Source organism: Cucurbita pepo, chromosome 14, assembly GCF_057944985.1.
Source record: "Cucurbita pepo subsp. pepo isolate OVF chromosome 14, ASM5794498v1, whole genome shotgun sequence".
Taxonomy (NCBI): Eukaryota; Viridiplantae; Streptophyta; class Magnoliopsida; order Cucurbitales; family Cucurbitaceae; genus Cucurbita; species Cucurbita pepo.
The window spans coordinates 2837521-2856470 of NC_141811.1; the positions used below are offsets into that span (position 1 = coordinate 2837521).

General features: G+C 37.2%; 2 protein-coding genes and 1 long non-coding RNA gene across 3 annotated transcripts; all 3 read left to right on the forward strand.

Annotated features, from left to right (window-relative positions):
* Positions 1 to 320: 320 nt before the first annotated feature.
* SMC2 (structural maintenance of chromosomes 2) lies at positions 321 to 9207 on the forward strand. The gene is made up of 21 exons (XM_023697457.2): positions 321 to 936; positions 1312 to 1992; positions 2155 to 2298; positions 2478 to 2768; positions 2861 to 3046; positions 3118 to 3282; positions 3371 to 3430; positions 3768 to 3830; positions 3927 to 4018; positions 4261 to 4357; positions 4833 to 4949; positions 5086 to 5304; positions 5765 to 5905; positions 5974 to 6141; positions 6223 to 6407; positions 6617 to 6710; positions 6777 to 6865; positions 6986 to 7211; positions 7782 to 7856; positions 8126 to 8769; positions 8857 to 9207. The coding sequence occupies exons 1-20, from the start codon at positions 619 to 621 to the stop codon at positions 8243 to 8245; spliced, it is 3531 nt and encodes a 1176-aa protein (XP_023553225.2). The 5' UTR covers positions 321 to 618; the 3' UTR covers positions 8246 to 8769; positions 8857 to 9207.
* A 3556-nt stretch (positions 9208 to 12763) lies between these two features.
* LOC111809835 (uncharacterized) lies at positions 12764 to 16069 on the forward strand. The gene is made up of 2 exons (XM_023696272.2): positions 12764 to 15438; positions 15518 to 16069. The coding sequence occupies exons 1-2, from the start codon at positions 12813 to 12815 to the stop codon at positions 15823 to 15825; spliced, it is 2934 nt and encodes a 977-aa protein (XP_023552040.2). The 5' UTR covers positions 12764 to 12812; the 3' UTR covers positions 15826 to 16069.
* Positions 16070 to 17040: 971 nt separating this feature from the next.
* LOC111786296 (uncharacterized) lies at positions 17041 to 17867 on the forward strand. Its single transcript, XR_002813770.2, has 2 exons — positions 17041 to 17403; positions 17563 to 17867. It is a non-coding gene; the product is annotated as an uncharacterized LOC111786296 (long non-coding RNA).
* Positions 17868 to 18950: the final 1083 nt, after the last annotated feature.

Sequence of the window (18950 nt, forward strand, 5' to 3'; positions counted from 1 at the left end):
CTATTTATAAAAATTAATATGTATAATTATACGCTCCCATACCATCTATAGATGCAGAGATCCAAGACCTTTTTAAAAATTTTAATGTTTTTCTATTTGGGGAAAATTCAATAAAAATTATACGTTTTCTTTTTAAAAATTGTCTGGTTATTTGGGCCTTAAATGGATCCAACATGGATGCAAGCCGCGGCCCATAAGTCTGATTTTAAATAAAAAAAACGGGAAATTACGTTAAGAAAATAATTGCGGATGAAAAATACTTTTAAAATATAAAAAAGCTCCTATTTTCTTTTTAATTATTATATTTTTTGAAAATGGGGACGATGAAGAACTGAGCGATTTCCCGCCTTCGAGAGTTCTCTTCTTTTATATCTCGCCCGGTCGATGAAGCAAACTTCAGATATTTTTCACTTCGAAATTCTCCCACAACTCTCTGAAAATCCAGAGCTCTAGGGTTTCGACCTCCGAATCCGATTAACTAGCGTTTGAACAACCCTTCTAACAATCTCTGTTAGGGGTTCTTTCAGAATACACCGTTTTCGTTTTTCGAATTTGAGTGTAATCTGGGTTTTGAGCTTCTGTGACCTGTAGCTGTAGCCTTCCCTGTATCTGGAAACGATGCACATCAAGGAAATCTGTCTGGAGGGGTTCAAATCCTACGCGACGAGGACTGTTGTACCGGGTTTCGATCTTCACTTCAATGCAATTACTGGGCTTAACGGTTCTGGAAAGTCCAATATTCTCGATTCGATTTGCTTTGTTCTGGGAATTACCAATTTGCAGCAAGTTCGAGCTTCGAATCTTCAGGAGCTAGTGTACAAGCAGGGGCAAGCGGGTATTACCAAGGCAACTGTGTCGATTGTGTTCGATAATTCTGAGAGGAAACGGAGTCCACTTGGGTATGAGGATCACCAGGAGATTACAGTGACCAGACAGGTGTTGTAACTTTGTAGCTGTTCTTTATGTTTTTTGTTTAAATATTATGGAATTTTATTTTTTCCGCTAGTTGATTTTTCGTTACTATTGCCTCAGTTTAGTAGTGGATAGTAAACAGACTGTCGATCGAGGTCTACAATTTCTTGATTATTTGCTGCACAGATGCTGCTGTTCATATTTTTCCTTTGGAATTTCTCATTAACTAGCTTAGCCGTGTGGAAAATTTAGATATTAGTAACTTATACACCATACAACTATAGTTTCCTGTGTTTATAGAAAGTAAGGAGAAAAAACACGGTTATCCCTCAATCAAGGACTCTTCTTTTGTCAAATTATCAAATTTGATGTTTGAAGCTAATTTGGCACATTGTACAGATTGTGGTTGGAGGGAGGAACAAGTATCTGATCAATGGGAAGCTTGCGCAGCCTGTTCAAGTTCAAAATCTTTTCCACTCAGTGCAGCTTAATGTTAATAATCCACACTTTCTGATTATGCAAGGCCGCATCACCAAAGTCTTAAATATGAAACCGCCGGAAATTTTATCTATGCTTGAAGAAGCTGCAGGGACAAGAATGTACGAGACAAAGAAAGAGGCTGCTTTGAAAACACTTGACAAGAAGCAAAATAAGGTAGATGAGATCAATAATCTTCTTGACAAGGAGATACTGCCTGCTCTAGAGAAGCTGAGGAAAGAACGAATGCAGTACATGCAATGGTCAAATGGCAATGCTGACTTAGATAGGCTTAAGAGGTTTTGCATAGCCTATGAATATGTGCAGGCTGAGAACGTAAGGGATAATGCAGTTAGTCAGGTAGAACAAATGAAGGCAAAGATTTCAGAGATTGATGACAGTACAGTAAGGATGCAGTCGGAAATAAAAGATTTGGAGACAAAAATCACCACATTGGTTGCAGAAAAGGAAGCCAATATGGGGGGTGAAGTAAAAACTTTAACAAATAAAGTAGATCTGCTATCTAATGATCTGATTAGGGAAACGACTGTACTGGAGCATACCGAAGACACTCTCAAGGGTGAAAAGGAAAATGCTGAAAAGGTTTCTGGCTTACAATCTCAAACATGATTTTATATGTCCCATCAAGCTTCTTGAACTTGATTGAAATTCTTATATAGTTATCTTTAGTTCATATGGAATTTCACATCTTTGGCTCGTTATTTAGATAAACGTATTCTAATTTCTAAATGTGGGTTTTGTTAGATGATTAGTAATATAGAAGATTCAAAAAACTCTGTGGAAGAGAGAGCCTCTGCTGTTAGAAAGGCTGAAGAAGGAGCTTCTGATCTAAGAAAATCAGTTGAAAAGCTGACTAAGAACTTGGAAGATTATGAGAAAGAATATCAGGTAACCGATGGTTTCATGGGTCGATTGAATTATTGACATTTCATTTCTCGCACTCGACATTTGAATGTATGATTATCAGGTAACCGATGGTTTCATGGGTCGATTGAATTATTGACATTTCATTTCTCGCACTCGACATTTGAATGTATGATTTAAGCAAAAAAAAAAAACTTGTACAGGGAGTATCAGCTGGCAAGGGAAGTGGAGATGAGAAGAAATGTCTTGAAGATCAACTAGGCGATGCTAAAGTAGCTGTTGGGAGTGCTGAAACCGAACTAAAACAATTGAAAACAAAAATAAGCCATTGTGGAAAGGAACTTGCGGAGAAAACTAAGCAATTATTGTCGAAGCGTGAAGAAGCTATTTCTGTAGAGAATGAGTTAAGTACTAAAAGAAAAGATGTAGAGAATGTCAAGCTTTCGTTGGAGTCTCTCCCATACAAAGAGGGCCAGTTAGAAGCTTTACAGAAGGCCAGTGCTATTTCTTTGATTCTTTGTACTAACTAATTAACGCATCGATATTGATTTGATTGATCATCATGTTAACCTATATCTTTATGCAGGAACGTGCATTTGAAATGGAGAGAGTACAAAAGCTGAAAGATGAGATACGCAACCTTTCAGCACAATTAGCTAGCGTTGAATTCAAATACCGTGACCCTGTAAAAAATTTTGATAGGTCAAAGGTCAAAGGAGTAGTTGCAAAACTTATCAAAGTAAAAGATAGTTCTGCAATGACCGCCTTAGAGGTAGCTTGTTATAAATGTTGCAATTCATAAATATGTACTAGAATATGTGCTCTCAAGTTGTGAATATGCAGGTCACTGCTGGTGGAAAAATGTTTAATATAGTTGTAGACAATGAAAATACTGGAAAGCAGTTGCTTCAGAATGGTGATCTTCGGAGGAGAGTAACAATTATACCATTGAGTAAGATACAATCTAATCCCGTTCCCCCAAGAATTCAACATGCTGCTGTCAAATTGGTTGGTTACTTAACTTAGTTATCTTCACAGTATAGGCATTCTAAGTTCGCTTATTTAGATTTTTTTTTTCAATCGGTTACCTTTTTAGGTTGGGAAGGAGAATGCCGAACTTGCACTTTCTTTAGTTGGGTATGAAGAAGAATTGAAGGTATGCTTAGACTTTTCCTTTTTATTGGATGTGGTTATAGCCTTAAATTGTTGATATATGTAGGCGTTTCTTTTCTGTGAGATCTTGATCAAGGGAAAGATGATTTAATTGATTGTTGGGAAATAAAGGGAATTTTATGCAGTTTAAGTTTGATTTAGCAACCTGGTTGTGGTTGTATGCAATAATGATGGCCATTTCAAGTTTGTACTAGAAATGTTTTCTTTTTATAGCAAGATACGGATGAATGGACTTGGTTGCAATTGTGCTTTTGGTTGTTAGGGAACTTTTGTTTTCTCAATGCAAATAACACGTTTCTCTAAATTGGTGTGCATTGTAGAGTGCAATGGAGTATGTATTCGGTTCAACCTTTGTTTGCAAAAATATTGATGCTGCAAAAGAGGTATGTTAATTTAGTGTCCATGCTGAGAGAAATGATGTGTTCTTAGAGAAAATAATAAGTCTGCTTATAGCCTTTTTGTTATTTATCAATCTACAGGTTGCTTTTAATAGAGAAATTCACACCCCAAGTGTTACACTTGAAGGTGACATTTTTCAGCCGAGTGGTCTATTGACTGGAGGAAGTCGCAAGTATACCTCTAAACTCTCGTTTCTGTTTATAGATTTAGCATGAACATTAAAGATTATGGATATGCAAAGTAAACAGGTGTTTCTTGCATACTTAAAACCTCTTGATTAGGTTCAGGGAATGCTGTATGCCCTTGACCTGGGTATATGTTGAATAAAAATAGCATATTTGCCTTCAAGCTTTAATTGCTAAGATACTTCCAAAATTTGAACTCAGCTTGTTAAGCAATTATCTCTCTTGACAGGGGTGGTGGTCAATTGTTGAGGCAGCTTCATGATTTGAAGGGGATGGAAGCCGAGCTTTCCATGCATCAGAAAAAATTATCCGACATTGAAGCAAAGGTACGCTGTACAGTTTTTCTCTCGACTTTTATGGAAAGAAAGAAATATAAGCAAGCCAACTAGTAGGATTTCTGCAATATCTTTCTGAAGTTCATTGGTTGCAGTTTATACCATTTCTTGGTTTTAAGAACAATAATGTCGATGGGTAATACATGGTTTTATTACATGATACACGAAGAAGGAATTTCTTAATGTAAACAAACAAATATAGACTGCTTTGTCTTCGTATTTTTCTGTCAAAATTTCTCTTTATTCACAGGGGAAAAAAACTCAACGTCCAAGTGTATTTATAGATTATTTGTCAAGTTATCTAACTATTACTTATTGAAGGCTGCACAATTTTCATGCATTTCTTGTGGCTATTTAAAATTATTTCAGTACTTCTTTGTGGCGGAATACTTTTGGAAAGTTGAATGGTGTTCTGGTCAGCTACCTATTTCAAAATTCTTATGTTTAAATTGTTTTTTTATGTCAGATTTCAGAGATCCTTCCACTCCAAAAAAAGTTTACGGACTTAAAGGCGAAGTTAGAGCTTAAAATGAATGATCTCTCGTTGTTTCAGACAAGAGCAGAGCAAAATGAGCATCATAAGGTTTTATCACTTTTGACCTCTTTATATAAGTCTAATGTTTGGAATTATGTTTAGATTGTAATTTGATGCTCGAGTCTTCTTATCTTGAACTAAATTTGTTTCGGCTTTTTATTCTGTTCTCTTGGTGTCTTTTAAGCTTGGTGAATTGGTGAAGAGGATTGAGCAGGAGCTTGAAGAAGCAAAAGCTACTGCCAAAGGAAAGGAACTTGAATATAAGGATTGTGTGAATGCTGTTTCGTTGCTTGAAAAATCAATCAAAGAGCATGACAATAATCGAGAAGGAAGGTTAAAAAACCTTGAGCAAATGATTAAGGCGACGAAATCTAAACTGCAGTCATGTTTAAAGGATTTAAAGGTACACGGCTTCAGTAGAAATTACCATTCCTGACTTTCTCATTGAAAATTGGTAATTAAGTATAATATCGTGTTGAATACACGCCCTCCTGTACGTATTTCTTTTATTTTTTATTAGATTCAAAATTTTGCGCTCACTTAGTCAAGTAAAAAATTTCGAGCTTTAACAAGTGACGAGATAGGTTATAAAACTGAATAACTATTTAGAACACAAATATTACAGGAAAATGAAGTACTTCATCCAGACACCTTCATATGCTCATTGTAGGATTTGAGGCGTATGTAATATGGAAAATGTTTTGGGGGAAGCCACGCACCTTGGAATTCTATTCTTCTGGCGATTCCATGATAGCTAATTGTTAATGTATATTCCGATAATTTATTAACAACTGTGCCATCAATTTGTGAGCATGGTGTCTAACTTATCATCCTTTTTAACACATGGTCCTACTTGCTTGTAGGGGCATGAAAATGAAAGGGAGAAGCTTGTCATGGAAATGGAAGCTGTTGTACAAGAGAAGGCAACATTAGAGGCTCAATTAATTGCTATGAAAACACAAATTAACAATTTAACCTTGGAACTAGAAGAAAAGAGGGCCAAGGTATAAGACAAACCTTAAGCTCCCTGAAGTTGAGAGAAATTATTGTTACCTGATTCTCTCCATTGCAGGTACTTTCCATAAAAAGTAAAAATGATCTGGCTCAGTCTGAGCTCGATGCAGTCCGTTTGAAGATGAAGGAATGTGATTCCCAAATCAGTTGCATTGTCAAAGAGCAGCAAGAACTTCAACATAAACTTAGTGAAATGAGTATTGAGAAGAAGAAAATGGAAAATGATGTATAATACTTAATATCGTATTCATTCTAAGGTAATCGAGTTGACACTATCAATAAACAGTGCCTTCTGCTTTTATGTTAGGTAAAACGATTACAGATGGAAAGGAAAGATTGTTCTGTTCGAGTGGACAAATTGGTTGAGAAACATGCATGGATTGCATCTGAGAAACAGCTATTTGGAAAAAGTGGAACTGATTATGATTTTGAATCACGTGATCCTTGTAAAGCTATAGAAGAACTCGAAAGACTGCAGGCTCAACAATCCAGGTGAGTGGCATGGCTTAGAAATTCAAGTTTCAAATATTACTATTTAAATGGCTATCCTAATTTTTTGGGCATATTGTGCATGCTTTTGCAATTATGCAATACCGATCTTGATAGATGCTTAACGAATTGTTGTGAAGTTCGAAAGATAATGCTAAAATCGTTACAACCCTACTGTCACCCCCTCTAAACTTTTCTCTTTGCATATGAAGCCTTGAGAAAAGGGTGAACAAGAAAGTAATGGCAATGTTTGAGAAAGCGGAGGATGAGTACAATGATTTGATGTCCAAGAAGAACATCATCGAGGTTAGTTTCATCAATTATGCATACATTTCCTTGTCTTCATTTTACTAACTAAACTCTCTTTTTTAGAACGATAAATTTAAAATAAAGAAGGTGATCGAAGAATTAGATGAGAAAAAGAAGGAAACCCTGAAAGTTACTTGGGTAAAAGTTAACAGGTGAGTAGAATTGTGTAGATCGTTAGCCATCTCATTTTAGTTCATCTTGTTCATTTTCCCCTGTTTTCCTCGACTCAAATAAGTGGACTGAGCATCCTGTTTGATATTATCTTTATACAGTGACTTTGGTTCCATTTTTTCTACATTACTACCTGGGACCACGGCTAAATTAGAGCCTCCTGAAGGTTGTAGCTTCTTAGATGGTCTTGAAGTACGAGTAGCATTTGGTGGTGTTTGGAAGCAGTCATTATCAGAATTAAGTGGAGGTCAACGATCTTTGTTGGCACTTTCTCTAATTTTAGCATTGCTTCTCTTCAAGCCAGCTCCACTTTATATCCTGGACGAGGTTTGTTCGATTTTCTTGACTGTGGTTCTTTGTAAAATACACTTTAAAATTTGATCAACATATTATGTTTTTTATTCGGGATCTTGGTTTGGAAATTTGATGGAGACTAGCTCCGGATTACACCGGATGATTTACGCCTCTTTTTAGCACATTTCCTTGACCTTTTTTTGAGCTAATTAAGATTACTGTGAGCTCTCTCATCTGTGTCCTTTTCTCTCCTTTCTTTGCTGCTCTCCCTTTTATCCCCTCTTTTTTCTTGGGGTTTGGGAATGGGTGCTTGTATGTTTAATATCTCACTCTGCTGTACTTCTTAGGTCCCAAAAGGGTAACAAAAAGAAGGAAAGAGATGATCAAAGGGTTGATTGGAAGTAATAGGATAATATAATTTTTTTTTTTTGAAGAATTTTTTTTTATTTTTTTATTTACAACGCAGCGGGAAAGTGTCATGATAAGACATTTTTTTTTCACTTTTAGTTTAATTTGTTTTACTCACTTCTGTCCCTATATATAGGAGAACATCCTGTCATCAAATTGATATGCAACCATCATTGTGTGTTCCTTGATTTTCAGGTTGATGCAGCCCTTGATTTGAGCCATACACAGAACATCGGGAGGATGATCAAGGCTCACTTCCCACATTCACAGGTTTCTTTCATTTTCTCGACACTCATCTCATTTATTATTTTTTTTTGAAACATGTTTTCCGTACAGTTGCATTTCAAAATGAAAGGCTAATTGGTTTACTAGCCATTAAACAATCAAAATATGAGATTTAAGATGGGATGACTTCTACCAGGATGAAATATTATTGAAAGAAAAGATTCATATCAGTAATTGTGTGGACTGTCGGTTCATTTTGATCCAAGCAGACAATGTTATGGTAGCTTATCCTTTTCATTTCTTTGGTCCAACAGTTCATCGTTGTTTCACTCAAAGAAGGCATGTTCAACAATGCCAATGTACTTTTCCGGACCAAATTCGTAGATGGTGTTTCCACTGTTCAGAGAACTGCTACTGCTAAGCAAAACAAGTGATCCTTGTACTGTACAAGATCTTAGTCCCTTTTACTTCTTTCTTATTTCTGTGGAACAAATGATATTTTTATTGTTTTCCATCAAACCCATTACAATGATATGTAAATTATTGCCAGAAATTTCTGAACATATTAAACGGAAGTATATAGACGGCCGGCTTCATTGACTGAGTAACACAGGTTGGTGAATCTTCCTTGGAAAAATATAAAAGTTGGTAAAGACCGCTAGTGGTAAATCGCCAAACGGTCTCCGAGTCAAAAAGTGTTGTGGAGACCAAAACTTTGAAATCTGTTTCCTTGAAAGTGAAGCCCTCCCGTTAGCGTATTGGGTTAGCCAATATATATACCCACCAAAGTCACTCTAATCCCACACACAATTTTGAGCTTTGTACAATCACAAACCAATGGCTTCACCTACAGCTTTGGTTGCTTGGAAGAAGGTTGCCTTCTTGGCTTTCCTTCTTATTGCTGTCAGTGTTTCTGCAAGAGAACCTGCTGGGGCTAACGTTGTCACACGCACAGCCCGTAAGTCCGTTTAAGCTTTTGAGTTAATAAGTGATTTAACTGTTCTTTTCATGAGACTATAATCACTTTTTGTGTTCGAGTCAACAGGTGAGATGGCGACGGAGCCCAATGGTGTGATAGGAGGCAGCAGATTAATAGCTCGACAATTGGATACCGCTTGGAGAGGACATTATTCTCCTCCTCCTCCTCGTCGTTCTCCTCCTCCTCCTCCCCATTCCTCCTAAGGGCAAGGTCTTGAGGTCTGTTGGTGTATTTTATCTTTAGTTATCCTTCTTTGCCCTTTTGGTGGGTTTGGATAATAAGGATGTCTGATCTTCAAGTTTTATGAATTTCTTTTCCTGCAAGGTTGTGGCCTTTAAAGGCGTAGGTGTGTGTGTCGTTGGAGTTAAATTCAAGCTTAATAATCAGAGTTTAATAGCATACTACTCTTGTTGTTTACAGTGTTTCTATTTTGTAATTACTTATGTCAATGTCAAACACACAAAAATATGCAATTTTATCACTTAGAGTGAGCAGTGAATACAAAGAAAGAAAGAAATGGCCGACTTCCTTGACTTCACAGCCCAAGTCGACGGAGGTACGTGGTAGGTAGGAAACAGTCGCACCACCTGCCAACCTTGGTACTCTTATTCTTCACCTTTTTCCTCTTCAAAATCTGAAGACGAGTAGCCTAAGGGGCATGAAATTACAACTCCTGCACTTCCTCCTCCTTCACTTCGATGACTGATCTCACTACACTTAGAGCTTAGTGGTAAATGTTCGCCCTTAAAAAGTTGAGGGCCAAATATACCGACCGATAGCTTTCCATGCTTAAGATTTGGATTAAAGATTCGAAATCATACTTCAAGTTCTGGGCATGTGAGGTGTTATCGATGTATCAGAGCGGTATTGCTTCTAGTAAGATGTGGTTCGAAGATGAACCAAAACAAAAGCTGGTGGGCATGTGACACTTGAGTAAAGGGGTATATGAATGAACGAAGAACGCATTTGAATGAGAGCGATCTTCAGAATAGGATTACTAAGAAAAAGTTAAAAGAATTGAAAGTCACTATTTACACTAATAAGGTGCACCTTCATTTTCGGGGTTCAATCAACTCTAAATTTAGTGTGTTTTACTTGAGTAATTTTATGTTGGGTGACCTCCATGTAAGCGAGGACATGAACTACTGAAAAAAGACAAAATATATTGCGTGATAGCTATCGAAATTTATCAATCAAATTAAAATACTTGTGACATCTCCACGAGAGATAAAAATAAAATGAAAAAAAAGAAAAGAAAATAAAGATCTATGGTAGTGTGAGGTCATGAAAGCTGAGGCCACGAAACCCGAGTGCCAACCACTCAAACATGGCCGACATGTTTGACTCTTGGAGCTCACGAGTGGAAGTGGAAGTAGCAACAGCCACAGCCACAGCGACGAGCTGAAGTCTTGTAAGTTGGGGCATCTTAAATATAAGTAAACAAAGTTAGGCCTTGAGCTATACCTCCAAAAGCTTATTAAAAAACATGGCGTCCCCCAGGAGGATCCGGATTTCCCTTCTCTTGAAGCTCCTTTTCTTCGCTTTGCTTCTCATTGCCTCCACTGCCTCTGCAACCAACAGCAACCCTTTACTCCACAATCCTCGTACTCGTAAGTTGTCTGTCTTGTTTCCCATTACTATTCTCTGATACGTAGTAGTAGTATCCATGGTTTCATGGTTTCAATTGGTTTCAGGCAAAATGGCAATGGAGTACAGAGAGGTTGGGAAGGGTACAGCAAAGAAACCAACTGCTGATGATGTCCCATGGGGAGGAGGCTATGTTCCTCCCATATTAAGCAACCACCCTTGATACCTCATTTGTCTGGATCAGCTCTGTGTTCTTCTTTTTGTTGCTGTTCTTGTCTTTTGGGGAGCATCCCATCCAATCTTATGTTCTTCACCCTACAATAATTTTAATGTTTCTCTTTTTCTTTTTAATTTTAATAGAAAGTTGTATTACGTAACAAAATCTACCTCATTTGTGAACATATTCTTAAAACAATGCCATGAACTTAACAAAAAAAATCGTTAAAACAATTACAAAAATAAGAAAGGGAATAAACAATGTCTTGGTCTATTCCAAAGGCTACATGGAACAAGAAAAATGCATATACCCTAATTTCTATTCTATGGTCATTACGATGATGTTGTCATCCGTGTAGAGATACATTTCCTTCACCTGAAAAAAATAAGAGTACACGTGGCTTGAGTATTTTAAGAAGTACCTAATAAGTACCTCCAAAAAGGTCGGGTAATACATACACAAGCAATGATGAAGGGACCTATCCTTCCATAAAATCATTTCATGTTCTTGTACTCAACTTTCCAAATCTAGGCCAAAAATTGGATGTATAGTACTTTTATACCCATGACTCACGTATGCGCACATGGACCCACTAGGTAGGCATATATGTACTCCTGAGCTTACCCTTCAGCTAGTGCACGCTAAACCACGGGAAAGTGGAGTGGAGTGTTGCCCACATTTGATTTTTAAATTATTTCTAAAATTATCTTAGCATTATATTTTGTTAATGATTTTTAGCCTTGAAATCAGAGAACAATAAGTAAAACACATTCAAAAGCTTCAATTATTAAATTATGAGTAGACGAAGTGGAGTAGAGTGTTGCCCACTTTTGGCCACAATCCTTGAACCCATTGTGGAGACTTCTTTCAAAGTGGTTAGGTGGAAAACTTAGCACATCTTCTCACTTTTTCAACTATTTACGTTGTAATTCTTTTAAATATTTACGTAATTTCAGTGTAACGGCCGAAGCCCACCGCTAATATAAACTGTCCTCTTTGAGTTTTTCCTTTCAAATTTCCCCTCAAAGTTTTAAAACGCGTTTGCTAGAGAAAGGTTTCCACATCCTTATAAAGAATGTTTCGTTCTTCTCTCCAACCAATGTGGGATATCACAATCCACCTCCCTTTGGAGCCTAGCGTCCTTGCTGACACTCGTTCCTTTCTCCCATCGATGTGGGTCTCCACCAAATTTATCCCTCTTCGGGGCCCAGTGTCCTTACTGGCACACAGCCTCCTCACTGGCACATAGTCCAGTGTCTTGACTCTGATACCATTTGTAACGGTCCAAACGCACCGCTAGCAGATATTATCCTCTTTAAACCTTTTCTTGCTCGATTCCCCCAAAATTTTTAAAATGCGTCTAAAAAGAAAGACATTCATTTTCAACCTTTCAAAATTGGACCACTTTTTAAGCTTGGAAAGATTTGGTTTGTTCTTCTCAACTTGTAATAATATAATAATCCAATTTTATTCACCTCCAACCATTTGGTCAAAGTCAACTCCTCCAATATTAATGAACAAAGCTGGTCCTATCCGTCGGCCATTCGAGTCTGTCACCATTTTTTTAAAATTTAAAAATCTTTTTTATAATAATATCAACCTCCAAAGTTGGTTAATATCGTATAAAATAAAATAAAATAAAAATTTATTTATTAGTCAATAAATCTCTTTCCTAATAATCACATTTGTTGAAAATTATAATTTATTTCCATGGCTTTTAGAAAACCATTGCATTCACTTCAGTCACACATTCAACGATCATATGGTTTATTGTCAACTTGGAATTTAATTTTCTAGAAATTTCTGTTCTTCCCCCTTCAAATTTCCCTTCAATATTTAACATAATTAAACCTTCAACTACTAATAAAATATTAGATAAGTTACAAGTTTTAAATATATATATATATGTATATTCTTAGCTTTATAACGTCCTAAGTTCTTAGATTTAGCATAGATTATGGATAAAATATTTTAGTTTCTTGAAGAACGGCTAGAACACAACCACTACACGTGATTTAATTTTAAAATAAAAAAGGAAAATTAGTTGTTTGAATACTTAGAACAAGACAGAATCTAAAGTAGAGAAGACAGCGACTTGAAAAGGTGGTAACCTGTTTGGTCGTTTTTATCAAAAAATTTCCAAATCTGCACACTGTTTCTTTTCTTTTTTCACATTGAAGACTTCGAAACTTGGCAAAAAAGGTTGAATTTTTGACCCATGTTCATCAACCCAGTTCGTTTCTTCTATATATCTTCACGATATCTTTCTGAAATTCCCAATTGGGAGCTTACAACTATGGCTACTCATAGCCAAACCCGACGATGGTGCTACTCTGTTTCGTTTACTCTGTTTCTTCTTCTCTCTGTTGAAGCCATTGACGCCATAGCCATGGAAACTGAAGCTCTTCTGAGATGGAAACAGAGTCTCCCCAAGCAGTCGATTCTTGATTCATGGGTTGTTCCTTTAAACTCGAGCTCCTCTGTTTCAAACCCATGTCAATGGCGGGGCATTTCGTGCAATAAACAGAGCAGCGTCGTTGAAATCAAGCTCGACAATACTGGTTTAGTTGGTACTCTCTATCACTTGAACTTCTCTTCGTTTCCAAATCTCCTTCGTCTTGATCTCAAAATCAATAATCTTACTGGTGTGATTCCCCCCTCCATTGGTGTTCTTTCAAAGCTTCAGTTTCTTGATCTTTCCACCAACTTTCTCAACAGTACTCTGCCTCTGTCTCTCGCGAATCTCACAGAGGTTTTTGAGCTTGATGTTTCTCGTAATTCCATTACTGGGTCTTTGGATTCTCGTCTTTTTCCAGATGGGTCTGGTAATTCCAAAACTGGATTGAGGAGTTTGAGGAATCTTTTGCTTCAAGATACTCTGCTTGAAGGCAGAGTACCTGAAGAGATTGGGAATATCAAGTCTTTGAATTTGATTGCTTTTGATAGAAGCCAATTTTCTGGTCCAATTCCTCAGTCTTTGGGGAATTTGAGTAACTTAAACATTCTTCGTCTCAATGACAATCATTTCTCTGGAGAAATTCCTCAAAGTATTGCAAATTTGAAGAACTTGACTGATTTGCGTCTGTTCATCAACGATTTATCTGGTGAAGTGCCACAGAATTTGGGAAATATGTCATCTTTGACTGTTCTTCATCTTGCTGAAAACAATTTCATAGGTAGTTTACCTCCCGATGTCTGTAAAGGAGGGAAACTCGTCAATTTTTCAGCTGCATTCAACGGTTTTACCGGTCCAATCCCTATGAGCTTGAAGAACTGTCCTAGTTTATACCGTGTTTTGATTCAGAGCAACAACATTACCGGATCATTGGACCAAGATTTCGGAGTGTATCCAGAGCTTAATTACATCGACTTAAGCAACAATCAGTTCAATGGAAATCTTTCTCCAAAATGGGGAGAATGCAAAAACTTGACCCTTTTGAGGATCACAGGCAACAGGGTTAATGGCGAAATCCCAAATGAGATCACTCAGTTGGAGAATCTGGTAGAGCTCGAGCTTTCGTCGAATAATCTCTCTGGATCGATACCGAAAAGCATCGGAAACTTGTCGAGCCTATCGGTACTTGGACTACGAAACAATCGGCTTTCTGGGTCGATCCCTGCCGAGCTCGGAAGCCTTGTGAATTTAGCACATCTAGACCTCTCCATGAACATGTTGAGTGGATCAATCCCTTCTGAAATAGGCGACAGTGTGAAGCTGCAATATTTAAGCTTGAGCATGAACCAGCTGAATGGCTCAATCCCATTTCGAATAGGAAGCCTTGTGACCTTGCAAGATTTGCTAGATCTAAGCCACAATTCATTAAGTGGAGCAATTCCTTCCCTTTTGGGGAATCTTCGAAGCTTGGAGAATTTAAACTTGTCTCATAACAATCTTTCTGGATCAATACCAGATTCATTAGGCAACATGATGAGCTTGGTGTCTATTAATCTATCCAACAACGATCTAGAGGGCCCTCTTCCAAGTGAAGGCATCTTCAAAACAGCTAAATTAGAAGCTTTTAGTAACAACAGAGGATTATGTGGAGATTTGAACGGTCTCCCACGCTGCAATAGTCCTGTGATGACAGATGATCAAGAACAGAACAGCAACAAAAACCTTGTAAAGGTTCTTGTCCCATCTTTATTGGGAGTACTTTTAGTATCCATTGCAATCTTTGGGGTTGTTTTTTGTATCCTTAGAAAGAAAACCAGGCACGATCCCGAAGCAAACATGACAAGAGTGAGGGAGAAAGTGTTTTCAAATATTTGGTATTTCAATGGTCGAATCGTGTATTCCGACATAATCAATGCGACGAACGAGTTCGACGACGAGTACTGCATAGGGGAAGGAGGATCAGGGAAGGTTTACAAAGTGGAAATGCCTGGAGGTGAGGTGTTTGCAGTGAAGAAGCTGCATTCATGGGATGATGAAAAGGGGTATCAGAATCAGAAGAGTTTTGAGCATGAAGTAGCTGCTTTGACAGAAGTAAGGCATAGGAACATTGTTAGGCTGTATGGATTCTGTTCTAGAGGTGTTCATACGTTTTTGGTTTATGATTATATTGAAAGAGGGAGTTTAGCTCATGTTCTGAGTAGAGAAAAGGAAGCGAAGGCGTTCGAGTGGTCGAAGCGGGTCGAGGTCGTAAAAGGCATTGCACAAGCGCTATCTTATCTTCATCATGATTGTCGGCCTCCGATTATACATCGCGACGTTACAGCTAACAATGTCGTGTTGGACTCTGAGTTTGAAGCACATCTTGCAGACTTTGGTACGGCGAGGTTCTTGAAACCCGACATGTCTCGTTGGACGACTGTTGCTGGCACTCATGGCTACGTTGCCCCAGGTGAGATTTAATGTTCTTCGAGTTTAATTTTGTGTTTAATAGATTCCTTAACTAATTAGATGAACTTCAAATGTGACAGAGCTTGCATACACTATGGTGGCGACTGAGAAATGTGACGTTTATAGCTTTGGTGTCGTGGCATTTGAAGTCTTGATGGGAAAGCATCCAGGAGACGTAATTCTATCGTTGCATTCTTCACCTGATTATAAGGTTGAGTTGAACGATATCTTAGACTCTCGTCTTGCGCTTCCTCAAGACGAGAGAACAATCAGTGACTTGAGTTTGATAATGAGTCTAGCAATTTCGTGCTCCCAAAAACATCCCCAATCACGACCAACTATGCGCAATGCATGCCAATTGCTGGAGTTGCAAACCGGAAACAATTAGTATTTCAACTTAATCGGTGAAGTCTTCGTAGCTGCCGATCATCCAAAAGTTTGTTTCATAGTTTAGCGTATTTTGTATTTTGGCCGTGATTGTTATTTGGTGTTCTTAGTCTACGAGCATTTATCAAATTTGATGCATTATTATTTTCAAAAGAGTTGTGTACATAACGCTTAAAGAATTGTGTTGTAAAAGATTTTAAGAGAAGATTATCTAATTAAGATGACGTGATTGATTGTTATTTTAATAGCATTTTCAATGAGTTCGTTTTCAATAATAACAACGAATTAGAGGTTACTTAAATATTATTTCATAAACAAAAATTGGGATGCAGACGGATGAACAATTTATCTACCATCAGCTCAGCTTACACCCACCGTTACTCGATATTATCCTCTTTAAATTTTTTATTTCAGCTTTCCATCAAGGTTTTTAAAACACGTCTGCTAAGGAGAGGTTTCCACACCTTCTCGAGCTTACAAAGAACGCTTCGTTCTTCTCTCCGATTTGGGGTCTCACAATCCACCTTCTTCAGAGTCCAGTGTTCTCGTTGTACTCGTTTCTCTCTCCAATCGATGTGGAATCTCACATTACTCCCTCTACGATTCTCCACCCTACTAGGGGAGGATCTTCATGAGATCTCGATCTCAAGGGTTAATAAGATGATATCTAGTTATGAGTCTCGTATGAAGAAGAATAGTCGTTGGTCAAACATGCAAACCAATTCGAACATAGTTCAGTGAGTAAAATCACTAACTACCATCTCAACAGATTAATCCTAATAATTATAACGTACTTTGATAAATAATATTTTAATATCAAGTTGGTGAACCTTTCAAACCAAGTAAGGAAATTAAAAGACAGTCATTGTCAAAAAAAAAAAAAAAAAACTTTGCTTTAAATTATTAGTACTATTGTTATTTATTATTATTATTATTATTATTTACGATTTTAGTTGGCAGCCTATCACCCTCGTCCTACACGGCCTATCACCCTAACGTCAGAGGTAAAATGCTTTGATACTATTTATTGTAACGAAAGCGAAAACAAGATCAATTGTACTCATACAAACGCCAGCCAACAAACGGGTCCATCAGTCATAGTCAACACGAAGGTGATACTAATGACAACCCGAGCGCAAGGAAATTGTAAATTTATTCATACTCGCCGCCAATTCTGACCACAATTTAGGGTGCATCTATAGCCGCATCTATAGCCATTAAGGCTCTCTTTCTGTAACCTGTGGTTAGTTCATACCCCATTTCCAGGATATGAACAAGCTCAAAAAGTTGAACATTGACCAAAAGAAAAAGGCAACAAATTTGTAGAGGACGATCCAAGTTTGAGAAATTTTGTCAAACAACAAAGAAAAGTGATATCCAATGAGATAAGCACACGAATTGGCTTCAAAACCCTTTGGTTTTTAGCCTATAAATATGCTTTTTAACGAGAGGATATCTCCAATGGCTTCAAACAACAAATCAATGCTTTGGAAGGTTTTATTTGCTATCATGCTCATTCTTTGTTCTTCCCACATGGCGTTTGGGAGACATATTGCTGATGCTACCCCTCGTAGATCTTGTGAGTATCACCTTTTCCATTCTCCCATGATCATCAATTTTAAGCATGGATGTCTTTTTTTTTTTTTTTTTTTTTTTGGCTAATTTTGTTTAAAATATTGATTTGATCTTTTTTTGTTGGTAAATTTCTTTAAGTTTTGTTTGTTATGTTTGAGTGCAGATAATGAAAACAATAAGGAGAGTATATCAAGAGCTCTACTTGGTTCACAAACTGACGTCCCAAGAAGGGGTAACTATGGAGGAGGGGAGCCCTCAAGTTGATTCAAACACCTACTTGTTCAAGCTTTCTTTTGGAGAAAAATATGTTGTCCTTTTGAATTTATACAACTATTTAAAATTTCTCACTTGTGGATGGAAAACTATATAGAATGAGACACAATATTATTATACGAGTTTGACCATGTATTTCAATCAATATTAACTCGGAAGTTGAGGGATTCGTATTATAGGACCCCTGTTCTAATACCGTATTGATTATCTGCTTTGAACTATATGTATCGTCGTCAACTTCATAGTTTTTAAAACAACGTCGGCTCCGAAGAGGTTTCCACACCTTTGTAAGGAATGCTTGGTTACCCTCTGCAACCAATTTGAAATCTCACAATCCACTCCCTTGGAGGTCAACGTCCTTGTTGGCTCATCACATGGTGTCCGACTCTGATACTATTTGTAACAGCCTAAGCCCATTGCTATAAATATTGTCTGTTTTGGCCCGTTACGTATCGCTAATATCATCTATAATAGTCCAAGCCCACCGTTAGTTGATATTGTTTGCTTTGACTCATATACGTATAGTCATCAACCTCACTGTTTTAAAATGCGTCTAGAGAGGTTTTCACACCCTACGAAAAATGGATTACCGTTAGGTCAATATTTAACATTGATTCAGCTGATGCCATACTAAAAGAAGTCACTTAGGTACCAAACCACTTAGGTTCAACAATGGCGCAGCAGATCATCATCGTTCCAACCACCATTTTTATGCTTCGTGTAGCTCTGAAGAAGCTTCACCCTCTTCAACCATCGATGACCGAGTTTGATTCCTATATCCTAAATTACCCAACACCTCGAACAGCTTCGAGTTATGACCGAAAAAAAGTTGATATATTAATAAATCATCAACTATCTTATAGTAAATCATATTGATATACTAAATATATATTTTGTTTCAACGTTCCAATGCTATCAAACTTATAATTTTATCATATATTGATCATAAATATGTTATATTTGTATTTTTATTCTTATTTATTAGACGCTGCGAGATGGCAACGGAGTTGAAGCATTCCAAGTCAGTGATTGGAAAACCCTTTGGACTCCCAAAATTTGTGTATATATATATATATATATATATATATACTTAGCCTATCTATTCAAAGTATCAGGAAGATATGTCTTGGAAGAGACCTTCCATTATTTTGCAGGCCCTCTTAGCTATTTTGCTTCTTATGGCTTCTCTTGGTGCTGCTCGAACCCTCGTTTCTCAACCTCGCACAACTTGTAAGTTCTCTTTCGTATGTCGAGTCTTAAAATTTAGGTCAAGTTTGA